This window comes from Vigna radiata, chromosome 3 (assembly GCF_000741045.1).
Source record: "Vigna radiata var. radiata cultivar VC1973A chromosome 3, Vradiata_ver6, whole genome shotgun sequence".
Classification (NCBI taxonomy): Eukaryota; Viridiplantae; Streptophyta; class Magnoliopsida; order Fabales; family Fabaceae; genus Vigna; species Vigna radiata.
In genome coordinates, this window is record NC_028353.1 from 2,953,486 (window position 1) to 2,976,063 (window position 22,578).

The window sequence follows — 22,578 nt, forward strand, 5'->3', positions numbered from 1 at the left end:
TCTATTTTCAGAAATTATTTTCTTTATGTTTTTTTTATTTGCATAATTTTTGTTCGTATTTCAATATTATATCTTATTCTTCCATCTTATTAGATCATGAAATTTTGTTCTGAAAATGTTTTCCATAATTTTGTGGACATCTTTTGTACTGGTCTTGAAAAACAACTAAAGAACAAGTTATGCAAAACATCTGGACATTTTTAATGGTGCAAAATCCTAAACATATGTTTATCTTATTCTTCTACAACTTTATTTTTTATTTTATTTGTATTTGCTTTATTTTTTCTTTTACTTTTATACTAATTTTTATGATACAGTTATGTTTTGAGAATATTTTGCAAGGGAACAATGTTGTCTTCAAAGATGATATCAAATCCAGAGACTTGAAAATTAAATTTTTTGTGAATGAATAGAGATATTATATTTTGTGTTTGTGTTTGTTTTTTTTTTTTAAGTCCCAATGGTGGGCATTGTTTCTTTTTTGGAGATATGAATTTAAATAAAATGTCAAAACAATATTTACATTCCACAATGTCGTTTAGTTGAAAATAATAAATCATATTTATTTTCTTTGGTTCGTTGAATTTGTTTTAATTTTTTTTTCATAATATATGTGCCCTGGTACTTTTGATTATAGAAGAATACTTTGTCTTATTATTTAATAAGAAAANAAAGNTGAATTGTTTTGTTTTATCTTTAATATTTNGTGGACAAANAGTTATTTAAGTTCATGAATACTTTGACCANAAGATTGAAGNTAAATAATTGACATTAAAACTTTTGAAAGATATTAAGTAGTGATTTTTATTTATCTACTTAAATTAAGTAAGTGTATTTATAATGTTTTAAAAAACATTGATTAAACAAATAATCTTTGTCACTAATAAGGTTACAAGTGAATAATTTGAAAACAAAAAGATTATTTTTACTATCATTATAAGTAGAAATATCATAAAAAAAAATATATGTATCATAAATACAAATTTGATTTCCTTGATTCAGAGTTTTCTTTTAAGTTTAAAAAAAGACAGCTCCCTATATATTTACTATTTATGTATGGTTTATATGACAACGAATAAATAACTCTCAAAGTCAATTTTTTTTATGATTGAACTTTTTTCAAGGTTCAGTTTAAATATTCATATTAAATTTGTAAAATTTATTTGTTTTCATGTACTAAAATATAATATTTTATTAATTATTCTCAAAATATATAATATTATTAATCGTTATTTTATTTGTATACGAATTATTTATTTTGATTAATTCAATTATAAAATTTTATTAAAAATTACTTAAATAACTTAAACAGTGAAAAATCGTAATTATTTGAAAAAATTTAAATTTATATATTAATTTTTTTCACGGTACAAACACTTTTAATATTATATTCAAGTGTTTCTGTAATTAATATATTAATGGATTTTGGTTTTTGTCATACCTGATCATGCTATGCTAGGTCACTAGAGATCGAAAATAAGGGAGAAAAATTGCACTTTCAGTTTGAGAATGTCTAAAAATAAGATTAAAATCAATTTAAAATTATTAAAAATGTTATATTTATTTGAAATTACATTAACTAATGGAAATAAAATGTAAAATACCTGAATGAGAAAGCTTTTATAAAAATTATATTAAAAGTTGTAGTAATGCAAACTCTAACATAAAAAGGCGACAAGGTATAGTGCAAAAATAGTTATATGTGTTTGTATTATGTAATGTGTGCCTACGAATTCAGACTTCTATATATGTCTTATACTTTTACGTTTCACAAGTGAAAGACAATATCTAATTAACTGAAATGTATAAGTATAAATGAAATACTGAAGTTGTGTATATGAATATTAATAATCGACAAAATAAAGCAGTTAAAAAGAGGAAATATAGCAGTATTGCACAACTATATCATGGAGGTCTCTCTAAATTCAAATGCCTTAACTACTTGCTCCAACTAATAAAACTGGAAAACCACAAAAATAAAATCAACATTATAAAACGCACATCCAGAAAATAATAAATACAGAAAATAAGGGGCTTCCGACTATGTCTGGCTCTTCCTCTTCCTTTTATGCAGGTTCTTATGGTTCATGAATCACAATGTCTTTGATGTGTGATATTTTGGGCCAAAACTCTCCAACATTGGGTTCATATTTTTTATATAAGTTAGCACAATCTTCAATCTTCAAAGTTTCAAGTGCAGTGAGGTGATGAATGTTATCTGAGAGAGATGCCAAATTTGGGCAACCTACTAGATAAAGTGATTTCAGATTAGTCAGAGTTGGTAACCAATCTGGAAGTGTTTCAATATTGTCACAATTTGAAACAACCAAACACCCTAAGGAGTTGGCAGCTTCCTGAACCCATTTAGGCAAGCCCACCAGCTGTGGTAAACTGATAAACAATACAAGTTTTAACTTCAGCTTNGGGCTTTCTTCTTCANNATCNCCCTTNCACAGTNCCAANTCCAAATTANNGCAGTTCTCAACANCCAATNNTTCTAATTNNGGAAAATTTTGACCATCTAGNGACANTGACTTTAGACTCNNACAGTTNNGAACGTNCAATGTTTTAAGAGAAGGGAATTTCACCCCTCCAAAGANGGACTCNACATTATGGCATGATNNAANANNCAAGNATTCAAGCGACNCCAATTNGGNGATCTCATTCACAGGCAAAATAGTTTGCTTTGTGCTAAACTTCAAATAACGGATACTGATTAATTTTCTTAATCCTTTGGGCAANACTTCCANCTCTNNGCATNCGCTANNNAACAACACTTGCAAACTTTGGAGCTTGCAAATAGAATCGGGGAGTCTCTTAATCTTGAGATTATGGCTAATGTCCAAATATCTCAAATGTTTCATCTTAGCAATGNCACNGGGCAAAGTCTCGAATGNCGAACCANNTAANTCCAAAACTCGCAAGCATTTGAACTTTGACAGGCACGTATTTAGTATAGTTTCACCGTTGGCACCTCCTGCACCATTTGGAAAACGTACGGTTCTCACAGCTGCTGATTTTTTNATNACTAAATTGTCAAACAAACTGCTTTCAGCAAAAGANAGATGCCGAACATTTTCTNGAATNTTTTGAATGTTGGAACTTACATATANACACTCATCCTTTGCAACAAAAAGAGCTAGATCATGCACCAAATCATGTATTCTAAAATTGTAAGAAGTGCCAAAGTTTTGAAAATCCTGGAGAAAGGATCTTGACAGGAGTTCATGCAAATACTGATTGGCCACATCTTCAAGTGTCCTATTCGTTTTTGGTAGTGCAATGAGTCCAAGTGACCCCCAAATCGCAACTATTTCATTACTATCGAATAAATAATCCTTTGGGTAAAGGGAAAACAATGCAAAACATTGCCTCAGATAGGACGGCATGAGATCATAACTCAATTTAAGGGCAGGTAAAATGTCATCTTTTTTCTGAGGCAAATTCCAGATTTCACTGTCACTCACATATTCCCATTCACTGTCCTCAAATTTCGAGAATAGTAAACTACCTACCGTTCTCACTGCCAGTGGAACCCCTTTGCATTTTTTCACAATTTCTCTGCCAATATTTACTAAGTGAGGATGTTTTTCCTCCTCTCCTTCTTTAAATGCCCACTTCACAAACAGAGACAATGACTCCTCTTCCGAAAGACTTTCTAAAATGTGAGAGGGAACTGTACCCATCATGGAAGCAATCGAATGACTGCGTGTGGTCACTACAACTTTACTTCCTGCTGCACCCACTTGGATTAAATTCCTCAACTCAACCCATTTAACACGGTCTTCGTTCCATACGTCATCCAAAACAAGAAGAAATTTTTTACCGGAAAGTTTGCTTTTCAATTGGTTTTGAAGTTGCTCCAAATCCAACATGTTCAAATTCTGTTGGTGAGGAGGAACATCTACATCATTGGCAGAATTGATGATTTTGATAATCAATTGCTTAATGTCAAAGTCATCAGAAACACACACCCATATCCTCAATGGGAAGCACTCTTGTATCCTGTTGTCATTGAACACAAATTTTGCAAGTATAGTCTTTCCCAAGCCTCCAATCCCCACAATTGGGATAACAGATAGACTTGTATCATCATCATTAAGATTCTGCTGCATCAAAAGTTCTATTATCTTTTCTTTATCGTGTTTCCTTCCTATCACGTCTGAATCACTCACACGGGAGTGTGTCATATCTCTCCGATGAACAACACGTGTGTCAACATCAATTATTTGAAGACTAAACTTATGCCTATTCTCTGCAACCTTGTCTAGTCTGTTGTTGATATCTTTAATTTGTTGTGCCATCTTGAAACGAAAAAGAAGTGGATTAGAGGTGGAGAAGAAATGACTTACCTTGTCTTTGGTGCTACCATGAACTTTGACCACTTTGTTTCGCAGTGTTTGGCACTCAAATTCATCCAAAACATCTTCGGCTTCGGAGAAGACAATTTTAAGTTGAGTGAGCCATTCACGAAGTTGATGGTTGTGATCTTGCTTTTGCTGAGCATCTAACAGCACGGCCTTAACTGAAGAGAGAGTCTTTGTAAGGTCTCGAAGATCATCGTATAAACCCACCACTCGAGAAGCTTCTTGAAAAGCATGAGAAGCAATCTTTGCTATGAGTGACTCTGCGATGCTGAAGAGAAATGATTCGGCCATAGTTGTTTGAAATACAAACGGCAGAGATGGGATGGGTAGGGAAAACTGTGTTTCTAAGTCAACTTCGTTGATGAATGGATTCCAACTCTGAACGTATTTTCTAATCCAACTCAAAACGAAACAAAAAAATAGACAAATTATACCTTCAGACAATATTAATTTTGAGAATTCATATATTGATCCAATTGCGATTAAACAATATTTTTGAGCCATATAATTCTATTGCAGTTATATGTAGGATTTGGTCTACAATGGAAAAAGTCATAAAATGAACCGAATTTTTTGTCGGACTAACTGTCATTAGTGCGAAAGTCTTTGCCTGTGAGTAATATATATTTTGATGAACAAAACAATATTTTCTTGACTAAGTTGGGAATCAAATTCATGATTATAATATTACGATCTTCATTCTATGATTAATTTATGCTTTTTAAGGTGCTAATTGTGCTGGTCGATCCATTTAATTCAACTGTTCATACGGCCCATCATAAAATCGATTTGTCTATTTTTTTAACTAGGAAATCCATATAATAGGCTTGAAATACTTTCTAGAATAATCATTTTGAAATATAAAAAAAAAAAAAAATTGGAACAAGTTTTTCAGAAAGTATTTTTGAATTAGAACATTATTTTTGAAAATTTTTTATATTCTAAATTTGAAAATACCTTATAGAACAGTTATTTTAGGCTTTAAAAGAACATATATTTTGAAATTGATGTTTCAAAAAGTATTTTCAAATTTAAAAATTTTGGAATTTTTTTAAATAACTCAATAAACCTCTTTCTCATGGTTAATTTTCTCAAAAGTTCCTTTTCAATCCTGCATCATTTTGTGTAAAAGAAGAAGATGAAGCAAGAGGAGGAAAGTGTAGGACATTTCACAGATAAGGAAGGAAAGGGAACGTCAAATTAGAAATTTAAGATTTGTAATATTTTTAATATAAGCTAAAATGAAAATAGTATAATTTATGGAGATACTAAAAAAAATTATGAAGTTGTAAGAAGTATTAAGAGAAGACACGGATCGAATCTAATAGTCCAGTTATGAGCATATTCTTAGACATCAATTCTTTTCAAATTGTGATTTTAATACTTACAAACATTAATTTATAAGAAAAACACAAAATCTAAATATATGATATGAAGCAAAGATAATACATGATAATTTCATTCAATTAATACAATTATATACAAATGATTTAAACTAAGATATGAATACAATTACATTTTATTTACACATCAAAATACCACAAGATTTAAACTTTTATTTGTCCTCAAACAAAAAAAAAATCCACTAACACAGAATGATAGTGCAAAAACAGAATGATGAAGGCTTAGAAGACATCAAGACAGATAATATTGTGGAATTTTAGTTACTCTTTATAAAGGATTTTCTATTAGGTTCCTGACTTAGAAGACACTTACCTGTTAACAAAGCATGAATCTTCCACTCAATTGTTTTTTCCTTTTTCTTGCTACACTCAATATCAAAGGAGTGTCTCTTTCCCATTAACATATAGTCTCAAAGGGGTGTCAATTTATTCACTCAATATTTATTTTCAATTTTTTAATATTTTGACGGACAATTCTCCAATAACCAAGTGTAGTGTGTGACATCCGGGCATTGACGAGGACGGGGAGTGACCGCTGATGCAAGAGGCACGAAGTGCAAGAGGCACAAACAAGGAGCGGCTCCTGGCAGACTTCCAATGGAAGGGACACATGGAAGAATCGAAAATAGAGATTGCATAGGTATAAGATCTATCTATAGATAAAAAATACACAAATAAGAAATATCATTTTATGTAATTTTATGTACAGTAGTGGGGAATTATGGGACAAAAAATAAATCCGCTTAGTTTCAGACTTGGTACAACTCAAAGTCATGATTCTATTTGGTTTGCACAACCAACAAAATATTCTGAGAATATACAAGAAGATAAAAAAATACGAGATTGGATAAAAAATTATATACAAAAAAATAAAAGAATATCCTCGGTAGCCAAACCCATAAGAATTTCATGGTTAAGCGTGTTTAACCTGAAGTAATTTAGGAAAGGATGCCCTTCTGGAAAGTTTTCTCGGGAAGTGTGCGTGTGTGAAATTTTCCAACAAGCAATCACAAATAGATATTTACAATGTGCTTAGAAAATGTCATTGAACAAACATAGAACTGTAGTCTATGCAAATGTAGAAATGATGTAAGATGTCATGCACAAGAACACCCCAAACTCAAATTTTTATATTGTCCCCAATGTATAGAAAATAATAAGTGTTAAAATTAACAATGATAATTGTTAATGTTATATTTAATTGTAAAAATGTTTATAAAGAGTAAAAAAATTAACATTAATTATTAAAATTAATTTTAATATTATAAAAAAATTGTTTTAGTAAAATGAATTTATTTTTAAATTTAACATAATATTTTTAAAATGTAAAAATTTAGTATTTAAGTAAAGTAAAATAATTATTTTTAAAATAATATTTTTTGAAATAAAATAATTGCGTGCATAAAAGAATTTTAACTGATAAGCAACACCTTAATTCCTTGGTGTAATCTATAACATAGGCCAACAGCTGGAGCCTCTTTGACGTTCACTTTTCACTAGAAACTGTAGTTCTAGATGGTGTACCCACCTTTATTTTGTTTGTTTTGGTTTGAGTTATTAACCATGTTAATGAAGCTGTATCTCACTTATATACCATATAATCACCATTTCACATAGGTAAAGTTTAGTTTTGGAAGCTCACAAAAAGATAAAGTAAATATCAAATCAACTCAAGATATGGTATGGTATGGTTCTCTCGAAGCTTGGTGCACGACGCCCTGCAAACATGACCAAATCGAAACAAGGGAACCGAATACATCAAATAAAGGAATCGAATACAGGGTGCATCTTTACTAAGGAACTGAATATATAAAATGGGGAATCGAATACAAGCTTATTTATATGTGTGAGTGGAGCTGTAATCGATTACGGTTCACGTGTAATCGAACACGACAATAAAGAACTGAAATCCGTTCTTTACTGTGGTATTTTAAAATAACTTGAGGGTAAAACTGATTTTTTAAACAAAATCCTCTCAAATCCGAACACATAGCGGGTGATAATAAAAAACTACTCTACTATATATGAAATATACCGATGAGAGTTAATTGTCATTTATAGACAATTATCAGGTATTAATAGGTCGGATTGTCTTATCTTTACAAATATAATGTATTGATTATTAATTATTGGCTTTGATTACCTAGAAATATATTGCATTAATGTTTAATCAATGGACCTGGCTATCACAAGTCCTATAAACATACAATGGATGTAGAAGTACAATCATCTTCTTCTACACAGAACTCTTTATGAAACATATCTTACTTGGGTGTCGAAGTGTCTTCTGCAGGTCAACCACCACTCGGGAATGATTACTTGAAGAGTTGGTCGATCGAAGGAGATCAAAGAAGAACGATCGATCCTTGGAACGGACAACTTTAAATGTTTTGGGTTAGGGATCTCAATTCAATCGAAACAATTACATATCTCATAAATCCGTTTAAATCATTCTTCGCATCTATCTTCAAACGAACATGTTTTATTTCCTTAATAAACACTTACATTTCCTTTTGAACTGGAAATGTGAACAAAGCATAAATTTTTTGAACACAAATTCAACCTAGCTGTTATATTTAAAAATATCTAAAAGTACAAAATGAAAAAAAACATAAAGAAAACTTATACAAGTAAAACATCACTTATTTTTTTTTTTTAGAGTGAATGATATGTGATTGACATTATTACCAATGCGTCAAATTAAATATAAAGATAAGAGATTTACGAAAAAAAAAAATCTTTTATGATATGTTCACTTGAAATGATATATTTGGATGAGAGATAGTTGATGAATTTGAAGAGATTTAGAAGTAAATTGATTGTTGTTATTTTAAGGGATTTGGATGTGGGTGGGGATGGATTTAGAAATAAAAATTGTTGACTGATGTGATATATAAAAAAATGGTTTAATTTGAAGAAATTGAAGAAAATTATTAAAATAATCGTAAAAGTGAAAGTAATATAAAATAATAATTGTTAATATTATATAATTGTAAAAATTATTATAAGAAGAGAAAAAAATAAAATTTAATTTTTAAAATTATATTATTATTATTATTATAACTTTTATTATTATCATTATTACTATTATAATAATTATTATTATTATTGTTTCGGTTATGAGTCCCGAGACCGAAGACACTTCAAGTTCTCTTTCACTCTGACGTTCTTTCCACGCTTATCGAAAATCTCTTCTTCGATGCCGAACGGTTGTGACCTGCAGGGAAACACTCTGACGCAGGGTCACAAGAAGGTGAATGTGTGTATAATTAGATCAAAAGTGAGTTACCTTATTGTTAACTTTGTATTTATAGGCATTAGACCCAATCATCCGCATTAACTGCCTGTAAATACTATATCTTTTGTTTCCCTTTCGTAATATTCGTCAATTAAGACCATTAATTACCTTTTAATGTTGCCTTCAAGGTTTCATCATTGTTCAACTGTCTATTCGTACTTCTTCAGTCTAAACCGACCGGTCTCTTATCGTCTTCGTCCTGACCGGTTGATCGCCTCCCTCTGAGCCGTCTATCCGTACCTCTTCAGTCTATAGTCTTCGTCCTAATCGGTCAACCACCTCCCCCTAATACACAATAATAATTATTATTATTAATCGAAAGAGAAAGAGAGAATTTATAAAAGAAACGTGAAGCACTTGAGATATGACTTTGTGTAAAATACTCATTATGGATGGGTCTCATTCTCCACCAAAACATATAGATTAATAGGTATTAGAGATTTGGTGTATTAAGGAACCCAAAACACCACAAGGGGAACTGAATACAAAACCTTTTTTATTTGTGCATTGAACGAGAATCAAATACGTACGGTTCAGCAGGAACCGAATACAGGCATCAGGGAACCGAGTATTCAACCTCCTTCAAGTTATCTTCTTTATATTCAAGCTGTCTTCTTCATCTTCAAGTTTTCTGATCTTCATCTCGAGGACAAAGTTAACTTTTAAAAGTAAATCACTCCAAATCCAAACAGCTTCGCGATAAAAAAATATATATCTCGCAAACCTTCGTAAATTTTTCTTTTGCATATCTGTTCAAACGAACACATCCCATCCCTCAAATCTATTTTCACTTTTCTTCTTCAATATAGTGTAATCATCTCATGTAATCACAGCCTTAGTATTATATTTGACATGTATTCATAAACTAAAACCTGCACGTCTAAAGTCATAAATCATAGGAGGAAAATAAATCAGTCGCAGAATGAACTAGTGTAATTGTGATGTATATCAAATGAATTAAACTGAAAAAAATAATTAAAAGTTATTATAAAAGATATACCAGCAATAAAACAGGTGTGAATATTAATAATTATTGTGTTGGAAATAATCTTACAAAGGTACAACGCGGAAAATTTCAATCTTACAAACATAAACAACAATTTATTTTGGACTGTTGTATGCATTCAATTGTCAAAAGTTTAAGTTGGTATATATGCCACTTGTTATTTTGTCCTTCACCTCTTATGCAATGTACTATACCTTATTTCTATTTTTCATGAATGACCATATATAATTATATTATATGCCAGGGATTGCAACTTCATATCAATGATCATTTGAACTCAAATAATTGAAAGAAAAAAAAAACAAAAATTAATGTCACAAACAATTGATTGTAGTGACTTATTTCTAACCGATGAATATTTTCAATTTTTTGAATCAATTATTGAATAATTAATTTACATTTTTTATTAAGAGTCATTGTCGATTTTACAACTGTTAGATACATTACCCATAAAACAGTCAGCACACAGCACCCTTCTAAAGCATATCTTCCACCATTTTTTTTAATCTTTTAATCAGCTTCACGATCCAATTGAAGAAGAAAAGGTTATACACGTATGTTATTAATTAAATTAGGGCTTTATCATCACTTTGCTACGCAAACACAAGTCAAAGTAGCCAAGGGTAAGGACCAAGCTAAACATGTCAACCCAAGAAATTAAAGTTTCGTGCCACGTATACCAATTAACCCTAATGTGTGGTATTGAGGAAATAAAATAATCTACAATATAGATTGTGATTTGGATTCCCTTTTGTCCGTACTTGAACAACCCATCAATAATTGCAAGTTTGCAATTGATGTTACATCAATTATGGAATAGGTTAACGTCACGGAAGTTAAATAGTGGACAACCAAAGCATATGTGGAACTTGTTTGTGTTTTTTTGAAGATAATACACGATTTTTACGGGATAAAAAAACAAAACAAAAAATTCGGTATTTTGATGTGTAGAAATTTTAGGAGAAGAATGAAATGTCAAGTACATTTTTTTTGTTTTATAGTTGTATATTTATAAGATGTCATGTAAATTTTGAAAATGAATTTAAGAGAAACATAGAAATGGAAAGAAAAACCATAACATGAACCTATATTAATCATGCTATTTAAGATTTAACTAATAGAATTCGAACTAAAAATTCATAATTTATTATGTGTGTTGTTGTTTGGACATTTCCGTTGATATTAAGAGTGGTATAACAAAGATGGCAAGTGTTACAAGTTAACATGTTACTCTAATTGATGCAAAATGGATTCGGGAACTTTTCATGCTCGTGATGTTGTTGTGATGTTGGCCATGTCTTCCACTAGATCTCCAATTTATGTACGTAAGTAACACACATAATAAGAAAATGGCAAGTGCTACAAGTTGACATTGCCCTTTTTGATCGATGCAAGGTAGATGTTGGGATGTTGGGCAAGTTGTGATTTTTAGCCTTTATAATGCACCAAAGTGTCTGGCTTTTAATTGTGGTGTACTTGTTGGGGATGGATCCATTGATAAAAACAATGAGAAATAACACTATGAAAAATCGAATTTACTGTCGATAAAAATATGCTATAAAATAATTTCAGCGAAGATAAAAGTAATATTTTAAATTATCTTATTTGTTTTATAGCAGATATTTGATTTTTAATAAAATTACACATTTTTTAATACTAGATGTTTAAATTCAGAACACTATAATTGCAATAATGACGTTACTTTTGGCCTCATAAAAAGCTGTGGTTTTATCATCTAGTTCCCAAAGGATGAACAAGATATGCGAATATTTGGGGGGCTTCAATCACGAATCACGAATCACAAATAAAAATAATACAATGTATTGGTCTACTAGATTGGAATAACCTATTTTATATATTCATGATAAATATATAAATCCAATTTAGATAAAAAGTAAACAATAAATATAATATTATATAATAATAATAATAATCAATGTTGTTTACAATAAAATAATATTTCAAATGTTTATCTATTTTTTTTCCTGAAATAGTAATAAACAATATACTAATATTTATTTTAAAATTTCCATACCCAATATTCTTTTTTATAATTGGTGGTGAAGAAGCAGAGTTCTGAGATCCTGTTTGGGCTGCTTGGTAGCAGTTCAACTTCCAACATGTTCATAATTTCACTCAATTATAATACTACTTGCTTCCCAGCTATTTAAACTTACCCAATAGTTTTGCGTGCAATTTCCTTTCCCTCTGGGTAACCAAATTAGCACTTACCAATAATCCGTATAAAATCTCACTTATTCAAATTTATTTTATATTAAATCAAACTCTCCTTTTTGAAAAAAAAGAGAGTTTAATTTGGTTTATAATAATTTAAACTAAACTTTATCACCTTCATGACTCACTCCATAATATAAGCAAAAAAGAAAAGTTATTTGGCCATTGGAGGGAGAACAATAATTTAAAACAGGTTTAATAGTTTGCTATTAAAAAAAAAAAAAACTATTGTATTTTGCCAGAACATTACATGCAATTGATGTTTTCCGACAAAAAAACTATTGTGATTTTCCTCAAAGAATTGACGTATTTATCTCAGAATTGTCTAGATCAATTCAATGCTCCAAGAATCCAGCTTCAACACTTCATAATCACATGTGTCCACGTAATCATCGACGTCTTTTTTGGCCGCCATTATCATCACAATGATCTTCCTTCTTTCTACATCAAGTCACAATCACGTCACCACGTCTGGGATCCAACGCCTCACAACACTCCACGTGTCGGAATCGGAATGCACACCAAGACTCCGCCACGCTATAAAAGCCACCTTACTTCGCATTCATTCAATATCTCGCACCAAAATTTGAGAAGCTAGTGATCAATCTTCAGCCCTGTGCTGAGTGTGTTTCTCCGCTCCCCCATCTTCTTCCATTGGAGGACCTTCTCCTCCAGGAATAGGATAACACTTTTTCTCTTCTCCAAATTCTTAAGTTAACTTCCTTCATTATCACCTTCTCGTGACGGTAACTTTGGTGAGTTCAGTTTTTCGTTGCGTAGCAGTAAATGTAATTTTACTTGGAGGAGATTTATGAAATCTTGCTTTGGATTGCGCGTTGGAAATTAAGATTTTCTTTTACTATTTCGGAGGAGACCAAGTACAACGTCGGGGTCACGCTAGATCTCTCTAGATTCTGTTAAAGTTGTCTTTTTTTTTTCGTTGACAAAACTACCCTCGTGTCTTAAGGAAACTACACTGTTAGTCAGTACTCCCAGATGATTTCTGATGCTATTTTCTTTTGTTGCAAACTCAGCCTTCCTAAAAGGAAGAAAAAGAAACTGCACCGATTAATTATAAAATTCTATTTCAGATGAAGTTTGGTTTTAGCTTTTGCTATGCTCTAACTTCGCCTTGTTTTTTAATATGTTGTCATTTTCATTAACCAATAGTGAGACCAGAGTTAGGGAGAAGTATAGCAACAAAGCACGTTTGCACTAAACGACAAAGATAAAAAAGGAAGGATCATATTTTTGTAGGTTCATTTTAGAGTTTGATTGTTAATTTTCTTCCAACTTTTGGGGTATAGGTTAAAAAGATGACGGTGCTAAAGACAACACCAACGCAGTTCCCTACGTGGATTCCTCCATTCCGTGAACCACGTCGCTGTCTATCTAACATGTGCTTAACCTTTAGCATCCATCACCATCGTCATAAGCCCCTAGGTCTATATTACGAAACTCCTTAACAATTTTAGACTGATGATAATGTACATAAAAAATCAGCTTATGTGGTATTTTGTAGCTTTTGGAGTCTTAATAATCGAATATTTGTAAATTTTGTTGAGATGCAGTGAATTTTAATTTTGATAATATAATAATCTGTGTTGTTTTGGTTTGGTCATACAGTTGTGAAGTGTTCGAAAATGACTGTCACTCCTAAGATCTCCGTCAACGATAAGAAATTGGTTGTTCATGGCAAGACCATATTAACCGGAGTACCGGACAACATTGTGCTCACTCCAGGATCTGGAGGTGGCCTAGTGACTGGTGCTTTTGTTGGTGCTACTGCTTCCCACAGCAAAAGTCTCCATGTGTTTCCAATGGGTGTCTTGGAGTAAGTTCTTCTTGCTTTTCCTCACTCACATGCAGTCTATATCACATCCAACATGTTCTATTTTCAGCAGAGAAAATAACGAAATTGTTATAATTTACAACATGATGGTGAATATAATTTGCTCAAGTATATATAAGCGTAGAAAATTTGACAGTAGCAAGTTAAACTGGATGTGTGTTTGGATCTGTAACCATGAGTGTAGGCTTTGACATTACATGAATTGGTGATTTCTAATTTCTCATTTCTGATATAATCTTGGAATAGGGAGCTCCGGTTCATGTGTTGCTTCCGGTTCAAGTTATGGTGGATGACTCAGAGAATGGGAACTTGTGGGAGGGATGTTCCACTGGAGACACAGTTCATGCTGATTGAGAGCAAAGAGAGTGAAGTGGATGGAGAGAATTCTCCAACCATCTACACTGTCTTTCTTCCTCTTCTCGAAGGTCCATTCCGAGCTGTTCTTCAAGGCAACGACAAGAACGAGATAGAGATTTGCCTCGAGAGTGGTGAGTAACTCTTAGCCATGCAAAATGGTTTGGCGGTGAAAGGCTACATGGAAGTCTTCCGTCGTGTCATAACATAGTTTAGTGCCATAGCTGCTGTTAATTCAGTTCCTTCCCTTCCCTTCAGCCATACTTTTAAGGGGTGGAGCTGTCATTTGTGGATTGAATTGAGCTGGATAAACTTCTCTCGATGAGTCAATCAATTGAATCAAACAAATGGAGTTTATAGCTTTGGTCCTTTGGAGAAAATATATATATAGCATGGCGTCCCAAAGAACCGAAACGACCCTTTTCTTTTTGGTATGTGGTATGGTTTTGCAGGGGATAACGCGGTTGAGACTGATCAAGGCCTTCACCTAGTTTACATGCATGCTGGGACCAACCCCTTTGAAGTCATCAATCAAGCAGTGAAGTAAGGCACCCCCGTTTGTGTTTTCCATCTAAATTGATTTAAAAAAAATTAAGTGTATGCTGACGATTATATTTTACTGATTCCTTCTCTTGTTCTTTCTAGGGCTGTGGAAAAACACATGCAAACTTTTCTTCACCGTGAGAAGAAAAAGGTAAGACCCTTTTCTCATGGCTCTAGCTATTATGCCAAGCTAATACATAACGGATCCTTTTAACCTTTTATTGTTGGTTTTATGCAGTTACCCTCTTTTCTTGACTGGTTTGGTTGGTGCACATGGGATGCTTTCTATACTGATGTCACAGCTGAGGGTGTAGAGGAAGGCCTGGAAAGGTAATTAGTGAGAGAAATTGAGTACATGTTTCTCATTAACTGAAGAAAAGATGAATTTTGAAGATAATGTTTATAGAACACCGAAATTTGTTCAATATGATCACAGTCTATCTGCGGGAGCTACACCACCACGGTTCCTAATCATAGATGATGGCTGGCAACAGATTGAAAGTAAACAAAAGGATGTTGACTGTGTTGTACAAGAAGGGGCACAGTAAGATTTCTCTGTTTTTGTAATTAATTACTAATTAGTGACATTTTCCTTAATTCAATACCTATCTCAATTATGAAGTCCTAATGTTCAAGAGAATACCAATTGTTATTTTTGTAATTTATCTGATTAAATCACTATAAACCATGATGATTGCAGGTTTGCTACTAGGCTGACTGGTATTAGAGAGAATACTAAATTTCAGAAGAAAACACACAACAGTGAGCAAACATCAGGTCTGAAGCATTTAGTAGAAGGAGTAAAGCAGCATCACAACGTGAAGTATGATCATGGATCTTTTAATCCTTTTCAATATTGTTCAAGTAGCTTGGCTAATCAAGTTTCTGACTTCTTGATTGGTTCCTCTGTTCATGAACAGAAATGTTTATGTATGGCATGCATTAGCTGGTTATTGGGGTGGAGTGAAACCAGCAGCAACTGGCATGGAGCATTATGACACTGCCTTGGCATATCCAGTGCAGTCACCAGGTGTGCTTGGAAACCAACCAGACATTGTCATGGACAGCTTGGCCGTACATGGCCTAGGCCTAGTGCACCCAAAGAAGGTTTTCAATTTCTACAATGAGCTCCATGCTTACTTGGCTTCTTGTGGAGTGGATGGAGTGAAGGTTGATGTGCAGAACATTATTGAGACCCTTGGTGCTGGACATGGTGGAAGAGTCTCTCTTACACGAAGCTATCATCACGCTCTTGAGGCTTCCATTGCTCGTAACTTCACTGAGAATGGATGCATTGCTTGCATGTGTCACAACACTGATGGCCTTTACAGTTCCAAGCAGACTGCTGTTGTGAGAGCCTCTGATGATTTCTACCCTCGTGATCCTGCTTCCCACACCATCCATATTTCTTCTGTTGCATACAACTCACTTTTCCTTGGAGAATTCATGCAACCAGATTGGGACATGTTTCATGTGAGTAGAAATGTGCAACTCATCTTAATTGATATTTTACCGTATCTTCTTTTTTTTCTTCCTTGGGAATGTTTCATGAGCTATAAATATTCTTGTTAACAAAAAGATCTGTGATTTCAGAGTTTACACCCTGCAGCAGAATATCATGCTGCGGCTCGTGCAATTGGTGGATGTCCAATTTATGTGAGGTATAGTGATGTTCATTCATTGCACTTGCACATATTTTCATTACATGAAATTGGCACCATTGTTATGCGATTCTTTTATTTATTTATCATGTTTTTCCAGTGACAAGCCAGGCTACCACAATTTTGATCTTCTTAAGAAACTGGTTCTTCCTGATGGTTCGGTTCTCCGAGCACAATTACCAGGGAGGCCAACTCGTGATTCTCTGTTTGTTGATCCAGCCAGAGATGGGACTAGGTTTGTTTATCTAAATCTTCATTCTTTATAAAGCTATGTTCCATAGACATGTATTAATGACTCATTTAATAAACTACAATTTTCAGCTTGCTCAAAATCTGGAACATGAACAAATGTTCTGGAGTTGTTGGTGTATTTAACTGCCAAGGTGCTGGGTGGTGCAAGATAGAGAAGAAAACTCGCATCCATGATACATCTCCCGGTACACTAACTGGCTCTGTCTGTGCCTCTGATGTTGACCTTATCACCCAAGTAGCAGGTCCTGAATGGCTTGGAGAGACAATTGTTTATGCTTATAGATCAGGTACTATTAATTTACTCTGTCATTCCCTTACCATCAGTTTTAATATTTACAAAGGATGTGTAATACAAGATGAAATAACTATCTCGAAATTTCAGGTGAGGTGATTCGGCTACCAAAGGGGGTTTCAGTTCCGGTGACACTGAAAGTTCTTGAGTTTGAACTTTTTCATTTCTGTCCAATCCATGTGAGGATCTACTATTAGCTTTGATGTATGCTTAACTTTGATGTATGCTTAACTTTACTACTATTGTTTTATTGAACAGGAAATAGCACCAGGTATTTCATTTGCAGCGATAGGGCTACTTGATATGTTCAACACTGGAGGAGCTGTGGAGCTGGTTGAAATTCACAGAGCCTCTAACAACAAACCAGAACTGTTTGATGGTGAGGTGTTATCAGAATTAACCTGTTCTCAGAGTCCTAACCGAGCAGCAGCAGCAACTGTTTCTCTTAGAGTCAGGGGAAGAGGCAGGTTTGGAGTTTACTCCTCTCAACGCCCAGTGAAATGTGTAGTAGATGGCTCTGAAACAGACTTCAACTATGAGTCAGAGAGTGGGTTGGCAACCTTCTCCATCCCAGTTCCTCAAGAGGAGATGTATAGATGGGCAATAGAGATCAAAGTTTGAGTCTTTTTTGAAGACCTGGTGTTTGATGAAATGCCGTGTCAGGAAAAGGGTGCTGCTGTAGTTAGCATTGACTCATTGAGGGAATTGTTGGGGACATGGGGGTGGTGAAATACCAAAAAATAAGTTGATCATAAGAACTGAGTTGTCGAGTAGCTATGTTGTAGTAGGGAAGTGCTTTTGTTGTAATTTAATGCATGTAGTTGAGAGTAGCATTTCATCAGTGGGAGAGAGGAACACATAATGATGTCAATCAAGGATGTCCCATGTTTTTTTCCTCTGAATAAAAAGTTCACATCTGTTCGAGTTTTATGTCAGTTAAGGATGTCAGTAACAGATTTAAAAGGTAAATTTGGATTATATGATATCTCAATGATTTGAGTTTGCCGTACACAATAATAATATAAGCAGTAATCTAGAATTCAATGCGCTAAAACAATACGCAACAGTGAAGAAGGACGCTAATTGAAAAGATAAATCTAATCAAACTTTGTGAACGTACCATTAACTTCAACTAGTTCTTACCTTGCCCAGAAAAATGCTAAGATGGAATGGAAGGTTGTGTAGCAAATACTTCCATTTCAACTTTTTAGATAATTTGATTTTACATTTCAAGGCGTTTAAATATTTTATTTTTCATTTTTAAAATTTTTATTTTGACACGATTTATTTTTATTTTTCAAGAAATTTAAATATTTTATTGAAATAAACACGATTCAAATTTATTAAGTTTTGAATTTTTTTTTATTTGGATATAATATTTTAATTACAAAAATATATCTACACAACATTTGTGATGTCTATGAAAAATAATTTATATAGACATTGATAAAATAGTTGATGTTGTTTAAAAAAGTATCTCTTTATATTTAATTAATGGGATTCTCAAGCAAAATGATTTAAAAATAGTTTTAGCCTACATTAATAAATAAATAATCATAAAAATATTAATTGGAAAATCACTTTTATCAACAATAAGTATAAGGGTAGGATGGACAAAGTGCATTATACTACATTGTACTATAAAAATTTATAATAAACTATAAAACAGTTCAAGAAAACTGAACTAAAAAATAGTTCAAAGTAACTGAACTAAAAAATAGTTCAAAGTAACTGAACTAAAGTAATTTTTAGTTTACTTATAGTGTAGTCACTTCAGGGAACTATTGTTTAGTTCATTATAGTACACTTCAGTGAACTATTGTGTAGTTTGATGCAATAGTTACATAACTTTACGACTTATGCTATCAATCTAGTCTTATTCGGGGATGTAGCTGTCTTGATCAATTCACTTATCAAATAGATAAATCTTGACCCTATTCTTTTCACATGCATCTTGCTTTTCAGTTGGCAAACATATCACACAATTTATCATTATTATCTACTGGTTTAGTGTGGGGTGAGACTTCAAATCGTGGTTACAAGGACCATACAAAGTCATAGAAGTCCTTATTTTTCACAAATCGAAAAGGAAGCTCGGACTTCACAAACATCTTCACCAACTTCATTCGATATGCATTTTGGTCAAATTTAGAAATAGTTGGTGAAGGACTAACACTAACTTATGTAATTGATGATTAAAGCTTTTGTCTTTTGAATGCTTTTCTATTAGGATCTTTTTTGCATCTTATTGAATGATTCTACATCTTACTTGTTCTAATCAAATATTTAATCAAATCATCACAATAATTACATTTAGTTTTTTTTTCTCAAAATAAAGCTTTTGTTTAATAAAATGTTCCCACACAATCGACTTTTACTATTGTTAGTTGAAGAAGAATCCGTACACTAAGATTTTAGAAGTATTTGGTATAAATGTTTCTATAATTTCTGACATTTACATCACTACTATTAATTAATACTCCAATCATACAAAAAGCAAATATATCTAAAAGATATACCTACTGATGTTATCAATGTGTTACCTACACTTTTTTAAGATAGTTTATACAATTTGTGGTGGAAAGAATAAGGACACTTTTAACTTTTGAGTGTGACTATGTATCAACCAGAGATATTTTGTTACAGTTTGGAGATAGAAAATTTAAATATTTGCCTTCACATTACTTATTACTAAAAGGTATACATAATTGATGCTGCAATGATTCGAATTTATAAATAATAGAAAAAACATTGGATTGGATTTTAGAGTTACTAATAATTCTAGAATAAATTTTATTTTCTTCTTGGAAAGATTCTGCAGTGATGATTCCGTCCAAGAGAAATTATCACATTTTTTTTTTACTATTTTAACATCAGAATTGGTAGAGCAGTTATCCAAAAGTTAACGAGTAAAAAGAAGAACATGATGTTATACTTTGCTAATTTATTGACCAAAAATGAAAGTGAAATGGCTCTGTATTCACATTACACGCCCCGTGAAAGAAGATTGAAAAAAATGAGTGTTATATACAGTGACATGAATGAGAGTGAGTCATGAAATGGCAACAATAACAATCCATGGTAGGGTATGCTATTGACGTATGTAACTGTAACTTGATGATCAAACGCCCAATCAAAATAATAACACTTCCCCCCATCCTATGTGAAAGTGCCAATATAACAATAAAAGGTATGTTCACCAGTGATGAGAAATTATAAAGAATAACGATATTTTGACTTATTTAACAATATTTTAACACTGTCTACGAATCATTTTATAATTAATTCATGTGAGTTTATGATTATTATTATTGATTATAAAATAATTTTAGATCAATCATAATATATAAATAATATTAAAATATTATAAAAAAATATTGTAAAAAATATCATTATCCGATTATAAATCATATACATAGCCACAACAATTATCATCAAATATATATAAGTTTCAACTCGGGTATTATTCAAAATCCTGCATTTATATAACATAGAAGAGAATAGTCTAAATACGGAATTTGTGGAACCATATTAATGTGATTATCTCCATGGTCCAATCTGAAAGAGAGTAATATTGCTCAAACTCTTATTTAATCTAAAACTATATAAATTTTCAAAATTAATTCAGTTTAAAGAATTTCTCCACAATACATACAATATTTGGTATAAATAAAAAATTATATAAATTAACTTGTGGAAGTTATATTTATCTAAAGCTACAATTATTTTCCTCCTTTTCTTTGTTTTGGATAGGATTGCAAAATATTGAGTGGTAAATAAAAACTAACTCCTTTTACTCTGAAAAATATATTCCTTTGCATTTTTTTTTTTATTTTTAAAGTAAACCAACCTATTATGGTTTCGAAACTACATTATGGGAATATCTTGTGCAAAATTAATTTGCTTGAAAAGAACTAAATAAGGCATAGAGGAAGATATTATTGAACATCTCACATTCCAAATATGTAATTTCTATTACAACTTTTTTAATTACGGTAGGCTTAAACCGTCCTTTGGTCCTAATATTTGTGTGAAAATCTCAGTTCGATCTTCAAGTTTTGAACTGTCTCAATTAAGTCATAATTTTTGTAAAAATGCACATATTTTACCCTAACCGTTAAGTTGTCTCAAACGACGTTAATTGATTTTGAGATGTATTTTTCATTTTAGGCTTAACCTCTCCCTTGATTCTTATGTTTGTGTGAAAATCTCAGTTCGGTCCTCAAGTTTTGAACTGTCGGCAACAGCGACATTTTTTAGTTTGAGAGGGAAAAAAGGTGTCAGTCGGGGGGTTTGAGGGTGGAGGAATGAATGAAATGTGATAGTGATTGGAAGGAAAAAAAAACATAGCCACATGGATTTAATGATTTTAAAACATAAAAAAAAAATTACAGCTCAGTTCAAAGTTAACGTCGTCTCAATACACTTAACGGTTGGGGTAAAATGTTGTAAAATGTTTGCATTTCATAAGGACTTGAGAAAAAACTTGAGGACCGAACTGAGATTTTCACACAAACATAAGGATCAAGGGAGGGATTAAGTCTAAAATAAAAAATACATCTCAACATCAATTAACGCCATCTGATATCGGTTAACGGTTGAGGTAAAATGTGTGTATTTTTACAAAAATTATGACCCAATTGCGACAGTTCAAAACTTGAGGATCAAATTGAGATTTTCACACAAATATTAGGACCAAGGGAGTTTATAAGCTTTTTTTGTTTAAATTACAACTAGATAAGACTAAAACCATTTATTTAATTGCTTTGGACAACTTTTTCAATTCGTATAATCTCAAAATATTTCAGGATTACTAATTGTTATCATTTATAAAAAAAAAAAATTTAACCAATTCTATTTCCTGAAAATTATATTATTTAAATTTATGAAAATAACCACAAAAAGGTAGACTAATTTCAATATATGGTTTTGTTGTTTTTTAATAAAAAAAATCGGTGGTAACAAGACAAGTGGCATGAATGGACTTGAAAACATTTTCCTTCTCATCTTCATTATGTCTTTTGCATTTTAGATATAGCAAAATAATTTTTCTTTGAGTATTGCAGACTCATTCATAATAAAAATTACTTCTCATGCTTTTTATGAAAAAATGCAGAGAAGTTCGTTTGACAATGAGAACATTAGGAAATTTACTATTCTTGAAATTTGAGACGGAAATACGTGAGGAGACAATGAAATTTGGAATCAATATAATATCTTAATAAAATAATAATATTGACATATTTTAATAAAATAATAAGTTTAACTATCTTTAAAAAAATATAATTATGGATGACTTTTACATGTAAAAATTC

The 22,578-nt window shown here is 32.0% G+C and overlaps 2 protein-coding genes across 4 annotated transcripts; one reads left to right on the forward strand and one right to left on the reverse strand.

The window, feature by feature from the left end:
- Positions 1-1,837: 1,837 nt before the first annotated feature.
- On the reverse strand, positions 1,838-4,782 carry LOC106757779 (putative disease resistance protein RGA3). Its single transcript, XM_014640569.2, has one exon. The coding sequence runs from the start codon at positions 4,656-4,658 to the stop codon at positions 2,079-2,081; it is 2,580 nt and encodes an 859-aa protein (XP_014496055.1). The 5' UTR covers positions 4,659-4,782; the 3' UTR covers positions 1,838-2,078.
- An 8,084-nt stretch (positions 4,783-12,866) lies between these two features.
- On the forward strand, positions 12,867-18,198 carry LOC106757929 (probable galactinol--sucrose galactosyltransferase 2). 3 transcript variants are annotated; one of them, XM_022779133.1, is made up of 15 exons: positions 12,867-13,064; positions 13,617-13,752; positions 13,936-14,143; positions 14,408-14,649; positions 14,968-15,058; positions 15,161-15,209; positions 15,297-15,388; positions 15,465-15,602; positions 15,759-15,881; positions 15,979-16,531; positions 16,652-16,719; positions 16,820-16,954; positions 17,041-17,258; positions 17,354-17,442; positions 17,522-18,198. In XM_022779133.1, exons 2-15 carry the CDS (start codon positions 13,626-13,628, stop codon positions 17,882-17,884), a joined length of 2,496 nt encoding a protein of 831 aa, XP_022634854.1. In that variant the 5' UTR covers positions 12,867-13,064; positions 13,617-13,625; the 3' UTR covers positions 17,885-18,198. The 3 variants fall into 3 exon arrangements, with proteins under 3 accessions (XP_022634854.1, XP_022634855.1, XP_022634856.1); XM_022779134.1 differs by having other exon boundaries at positions 15,495-15,602; XM_022779135.1 differs by lacking the exon at positions 13,617-13,752.
- Positions 18,199-22,578: the final 4,380 nt, after the last annotated feature.

Bases quoted from the DNA above. Each gene is read 5' to 3' on its own strand.
- LOC106757929 (XM_022779133.1), top strand. From the start codon at position 13,626: ATGACGGTGCTAAAGACAACACCAACGCAGTTCCCTACGTGGATTCCT. The intron at 15,389-15,464 runs GTAATTAGTGAG...TAATGTTTATAG, and splicing joins GTAGAGGAAGGCCTGGAAAG to AACACCGAAATTTGTTCAAT. The intron at 15,603-15,758 runs GTAAGATTTCTC...TGATGATTGCAG, and splicing joins GTTGTACAAGAAGGGGCACA to GTTTGCTACTAGGCTGACTG.